A 6,331-nucleotide genomic window follows, 5' to 3' on the forward strand; every position below is an offset into this window, starting at 1 on the left:
CGGGCGGGGGGCGGCCGGCACATCCCGAGGTCGGTGCGGCCGGCACATCCCGGGTGCGGGGCAGCCGGCAGATCCCGAACGCGGCGCATCCCGAGCGCGCTGCCCGCCGCCTTCCCCGCTCCCGGAGCCCGGAGCCCGGCAGGCGGAGCCGGCGCCGCGCCCCGCCCGAGCCCTTCCCCGGCGGCGGGGCCGCCCCGCCCGTGCCGCCCTCCCGGCGTGCGGGGGCCGCCGCCGCCGCCTCCAAACTTTGTACGGGGCGAGCGGCGCTGCGGCCCCGCCGCCCGGGAGGGGAGAGCGGCGGGAGCCGAGCCGGGCGGCGGAACCGGGGCAGCCGCCCCGCTGCGGAGCGAGGGCTCCGCTCCCCGCCCTGCCCTGCCCTGGCACAGCGGCTCCCGGGCAGCAGCCGGCCGTGCCTCGCTCGCCTGCTCGGGGCGAGAGGAAGGTAAGAACGGGAAGGGGGACGGAGCGGCGCTCCCGGCACGGCGCGGCGGCGGGATCCCCTCAGCGCCCGGGCACGGATGTCTGCCCCCGGGCACGGATGTCTGTCCCTGGGATAGGTGTCTCCCCCCCGGGATGGGTGTCTGCCCCCGGGATGGGTGTCTGCCCCCGGGACAGGTGTCTCCCCGCCCGGCATGGGTATCTCCCGCCGGGAGCAGCGCACCGGGGGCCGGGAGGGAAGCGGCGCCGCATCCCAGAGGCGCGTTTGCTGCCAGCTGCGCCGCCGGCAACCCCAGCCCCTTCCCCAGCGCAGGCACTGCGGTCCTGATGGGAATGCTGCTTGCTAATGTAATCACGTATTCTGCCCTTTTTGCTTACTTGCTCTCAGAACCCGTGTAAATCCTCTTTGGGCCTTTCTCGGCCGAAAGTTAGATGCAATTTTGTGCCTGACCATGAGGATCTGGCTGCTGGGGGGGGAAAAATGGGAAAAAAGCCCCGGTGTGGTGCAGTATGCAAGGTGTGCCAGTAAATGCTATCACCTGGAGAGTTTATCCCAAAAAAAAAGAGCAGAAAGGGTCCTGTCAAACACTACCTGGAGTGTCACCTCAGTTTTATCCCCATTTTTTGAAAGCAATTGATATCTTGCCCACAGAACTGTCCCACTGACCACGTCAAACTTGTCCAGTTTATTTCATCACTTGATGACACACGAGCTCATTTCTCTTTTAAACCGTGGTTGTCCTTTATTTCTCCCTCAGCTTTGTCTTATTGACAAGACCAAAGCATCTTTCATCAGCCTGAATAGGGCAGTAACAAATAAAATAAAAGTTTCAGAGCAAGAGAAGGCTTTGCTAAAAAGAAGGAGTTGCAAGAAGGAATCAACAGAAAGTCAGGGACTAGAGAAATAGGTGAAACTACTTTTGGGAAGAAAGGGAAGCTATGTTTTTTGGCTGAGCCTGGATTTAGGGCAAAGAAGGGAAAGAATTTATATTTGTCAGCCCTCTCACCTTTCTACTGATGTGTATGACATTACCTGCATTGAAAAAAATTATGAGATTTTGAAGCATCTGACAGTCCTGGGAACTCACCAAATCTCTACTGTAATAATGTATGGAAGAGTAATTCCTAGGTGTAGGAATGGGTCAAAGGAAAGTGCTCATCACAGTTCTCAACTTCTGCATAGCCATGATTGTGCAAATTGTGGTGGGTCTCTCACATTTCTAACCTGGTGGACTAAAGGTGTATTGATAAGGAATCCCTTAGGCTTAGGCTAGTAGTTGAGCACCGATTATACTGCTAAAATCAGTGATGTACACTAGTATGAGCAGCTGGCACATCTCAGCTACATGTCTTGTGGTGCTTCACCTCTCAGGCTTACACTATTAATTGTTGAATTAATGTAGGCTAAACAGTATGGCATAATTCTGACCTGTTTAGCTGGGAGGAAAATGCCTTTCCACTCATGCAGTCGATCTGCTTCTTTTGCAAAATAGCTTGCCCTGAGAAATTCTTTGGGATGTGTTGTGCGGGATAGAAGCAAGCAAAAAGTGTTCAGTCTCCTGCTGGCAGCCAACACTCCTTTCTCAGTTTGGAAACCATTCTGAAGGATGTCAGTCACTGATAGTTACTGGGAACAGAGGTAGGGATGAAAATGGATCTCTGTTCCTCTGAAGGGACCCCATTTCCTCTGTGAAATGTTTCTCTGAAGATGGAAGGAATTGAACGGAGCTGATCAAAAAAGAACAAGAATTTTTTAAGAGCCATGTTCACCCAAACACAGCTGTTTATTTAGGCAGACTTGAATTTGAGAAGGGCTAAGCAATGTGTAGCACTCGATGGCAAGAAAGTGACATTTCTTCTCTACGCTTGCTTTCCTTAGGGAAGGTAATGAACGGGGAAGTCGAGTGAATAACTCAGGGCTGCCTTTCCCCTTGGTGGCAAACAGTGGTGTTTTATTGGTAAGTTTGCTTGGCACTGGTAATTTCTTATTCTTTTCCCAGGCCAAGGAAAGGCCAGGTTCTCAGTCCTTGGTTAGCATGCCCCTCATGCTCTGGGCAGTTTTCATGGGGACATGTACTTTTTTACATTGGACTGAAGTCCAAGTCAGCAGCTGATTGTAAACCATTCATATATTGTTCCTACCAAAGTCTTAGGGTAGCACAGAATTTGGCTCAGCCTGTGTAAGAAAGGGAAAAAATAGTGATTTTTATGCCAGTGGTGAAATTCTTACTGAGTTCAGGAGGGGAATGATTTGCTCTTCGCTATGGCTGCAGTCAGAAGTGAATGCCTGATTGGCAGCCTCCAAGGAGCTCTGTTTTCTGAAACATCACACAGAAAGGAAATATCATGTATAACTGTGTTTCAATTGTTTCTTGAATTGATTTCAGCACGAATAAGTTATGCTGTCATTTCAAAGAAATGCTATTATTTCCATTCTGTTTCAGTGGTATTTTTTATTTGCCTCATGGTACAAACTATTGTAAAACAAAGTTTCTTAAAGAAAGATCCCAGCAATTAGCTCACTGATGTTAAGGAAGGGCATAAACATGTAAGAATTTAGTAACTATTTAAAGGAAACACTTTTCATTAAGGAAAAGCTGGAAGATTATTATGCTAATAACAGTCTGGATGGTGCTGTTCCATGTAGAATTCACATAGATATTACTGGAAGATTTGTGCTAAATAAGCACTAGTTTTATGTAGTGGATTGTAAAAAAAATTATATGCTGCCCAGCAGGATCTTAATCCTGCATTTACTTAGGCAAACTTTGTCATTGGAATGCTTTTGAAATCTGTTCCAATTTTCAGCAGGAGTCATGCCTAAATAATATTACTGGATCAGCCTTCAAAATGTAAGGGCAAGAGAATTCAAATATATTAAGCCAGATCTTCTCTTAATCCTGCAATGTAGCATGTGGGTTAGGAAAGAGATGTAGCTTTAGCTCTTTCCTTCTTGTCTTAGCCCATGTGGACCAATTTCTCCACTTGTTCTTGTACGGTTTTGTTTTCAGGGTCAGCTCTGTGGCTTAGACCAGGCTGCTGCAAGGATGGGGCCCCTGGAAGCAGTAGGTGAGGACAACCAGACAGATGAAATGAAAATGGAGCTGTTCACTAAGCTGTACTTGACAAGATACACCACACCACTCAACGAATTGGCTCTGGACCCTAAACCAGAACTGAAGGACAGCACAACACTTGTTGAAGTACAGATAATTCTTATCTTTGCCTACTGCTCCATCATCCTGCTGGGAGTGATTGGAAACTCCCTCGTGATCCACGTGATCATCAAGTTCAAGAGCATGCGCACAGTGACTAACTTCTTCATTGCCAACCTGGCAGTGGCTGACCTGCTGGTGAACACTCTGTGCTTGCCCTTCACTTTGGTTTATACGCTCCTGGGCGAATGGAAGCTGGGCCCGGTGTTGTGCCACCTGGTGCCCTATGCCCAGGCCCTTGCTGTCCACGTGTCCACTGTCACTTTGACTGTGATCGCTCTGGATCGTCACCGCTGCATCGTCTACCACTTGGAAAGCAGAATCTCTAAGCGGATCAGCTTCCTGATTATAGGAGTTGCCTGGGCAGTCAGTGCCCTGTTGGCAAGTCCTCTGGCCATCTTCCGTGAATACTCATTGATTGAGATCATTCCTGACTTCAAGATTGTTGTCTGCTCTGAGAAGTGGCCAGGGGAGGGGCAGCTCAACTATGGCACCATCTACAGCATCTCCATGCTCCTGATCCAGTATGTTCTGCCTCTGGCAGTCATCTCCTATGCCTACATCCGTATTTGGACCAAGCTCAAGAACCACGTTAGCCCCGGGGCAGGGAATGACCACTATCACCACCGGCGCCGGAAAACCACCAAGATGCTGGTGTGCGTGGTTGTGGTGTTTGCTGTCAGCTGGCTGCCCTTTCACACCTTCCAGCTGGTCAGTGACATTGACAGTCAGGTGTTAGACCTGAAAGAGTACAAACTGATCTACACGGTGTTCCATGTCATTGCCATGTGCTCCACGTTTGCTAACCCCCTCCTCTATGGCTGGATGAACAACAACTACAGGACGGCCTTCCTCACGGCCTTCCAGTGTGAGCAGCGGCTGGACTCCATCCACCCTGAAGTATCAGCAGCTTTCAAAGCCAGGAAGAAGCTAGAAGCCAAGAGGATTCAGTTCCCTGGGGACTCTTTCACGCAACCTACCAATGTCTAAGATGTCTGACTGTAAAGAAGAAATAAGTATGTTGTGGACAAAGGGATGAACCCATTTTGGTACATGCATTTTCAATGCGTAGTTTTATTCATAAATGGTGAAAGAACAGTAGCAGGAAAGTCAAGGCAGGTATTATGATTTGAGGGGAGTTAATTGATGCTAAGAGTATGTAAATATACAACTGCAAGGAAGTAAAAGGGAGAGGCTTAGTTTATGGCTGTCTCTAACAGGGTAAATATAAAACTACTCCATCCCTCCCATATCTTCTTGTCAAGTCTAAATGACAAGTGCAGGGTTTGCTGGTTTTGCTGGAGGAAGGCAAATGCTAGATTTGTAGCATAGGAATATTGGTGGTGGGAGTGGGTAGTTTTTATATTTGATGTGAAAATCAGGGAGTGCAGAAGTCTGCCAGGAGAAAGAAACATGTCTGGTGGGAGAATCTGTGTTGGTTAAACCTCAAACTTTTCAGGCCCCTTTTCTCCTACAGGCATCTTTTGCAAAGACAAGGGAATTAAGAAGAGAAATATGTTACTTCTTTTTGACTTGTGCTAGACTATTTCAAGCCAGAGCATTTGAAATAGATTAGGTGGTGAAAACAGAAAAGAAAAGAGAAACAAAACCCACCCAAATACTGGATTCAGTGAGAGGAAAGGTCAAGTTTCTACATAAAATGGAATGTGGGTTTTGGCCAATCGAATGGGGTAAAAAGTCATCCCTTAAGAATTGGAGTTTATGCTGGTGAGAAAATCACGAGCCTGTGACTTGATCAGTCATTCCCTGCAGATTCCTGCCTTTCATTCTGCTCTGGGAACAGCTCACAAATGCAGTGCTTCAAAGTGGCATTTGAGGGCAGGGAATGCAGGCTCAGGTCTTCTGTGAGCACTTCATAAACTGCTAATATTTTCATTTTCAGGACCTGCTTAAATGTCTAATGTGTTATTAACTCCACAGGCTTTGAATTGTGGCTGCTTCTGCCTGGATAATAAAACAGCAGATAATTCTGATCCTCTGGAAAGGCTGCTAGATGGTAAAGTGCTTTTCCTTATTGTGGTTTTATGTCACATATTCATCTCGTCTCAGAGCTTTTTCCATCTTTAGCCTTTGTGAAAATTAAGAACATCTGAATGACTGTAACCTAATAACAGTATGCTATGTTTATGTGATAACTTATCAGTTATTCTGCATGCCGTAGTTAATAGCTAAATTCCTTTTTTTGCTCAGGTATAAAATTTTAATCTGTTTACCATGTTGTACACAGCAATGTTCAACTCTTCTGTGTCTTTGTTAAGCCTCTTTGAACTCATTAAAGAGATGAAGAAAATTTCAATCCGTGTTTATTCCCAGCTGCCCTGTTGCTTATCTAGAATAAAAACAAGTGTGATATTTTCACTTGAAGTCTAGTTTGATGGCTACATTTCAGCAGCCTCATTTTTTCCTTGGATTTTTTTTTATTCCTAAATTCATTATGTTCTCTCTTACAAATTAAAACCCAATAAAACTCCAGTGCTGAAATGTTTGCAATGTAATGAATGGTATCAGGTCTTTATCAAGTGGAGAAATTCATCTTTGTGTATTCAGTATTTGACACCATCCTTTAAATACCCATGAAATCATTTGGACTTGGATTTTCATGAGCAGAAAAGGGAGGTCTAGAGAATTAGCTAGTGTTTACTCGAGCAGAAAAAAGT

The 6,331-nt window shown here is 46.7% G+C and overlaps 1 protein-coding gene across 4 annotated transcripts; it reads left to right on the forward strand.

Annotated features, from left to right (window-relative positions):
* The first annotated feature begins 294 nt into the window (after nt 1–294).
* On the forward strand, nt 295–6,032 carry NPY2R (neuropeptide Y receptor Y2). 4 transcript variants are annotated; one of them, XR_010783568.1, is made up of 4 exons: nt 295–442; nt 2,318–2,396; nt 3,450–4,702; nt 5,595–6,032. XR_010783568.1 is itself a non-coding variant. In XM_066549041.1 (4 exons), exon 3 carries the CDS (start codon nt 3,486–3,488, stop codon nt 4,641–4,643), a length of 1,158 nt encoding a protein of 385 aa, XP_066405138.1. In that variant the 5' UTR covers nt 295–442; nt 2,318–2,396; nt 3,450–3,485; the 3' UTR covers nt 4,644–4,669; nt 5,595–6,032. The 4 variants fall into 4 exon arrangements, 3 of the variants coding, with proteins under 3 accessions (XP_066405138.1, XP_066405136.1, XP_066405137.1); XM_066549041.1 differs by having other exon boundaries at nt 3,450–4,669; XM_066549039.1 differs by having other exon boundaries at nt 3,450–6,032.
* Nucleotides 6,033–6,331: the final 299 nt, after the last annotated feature.

This window comes from Molothrus aeneus, chromosome 4, assembly GCF_037042795.1.
Source record: "Molothrus aeneus isolate 106 chromosome 4, BPBGC_Maene_1.0, whole genome shotgun sequence".
NCBI lineage: Eukaryota > Metazoa > Chordata > Aves > Passeriformes > Icteridae > Molothrus > Molothrus aeneus.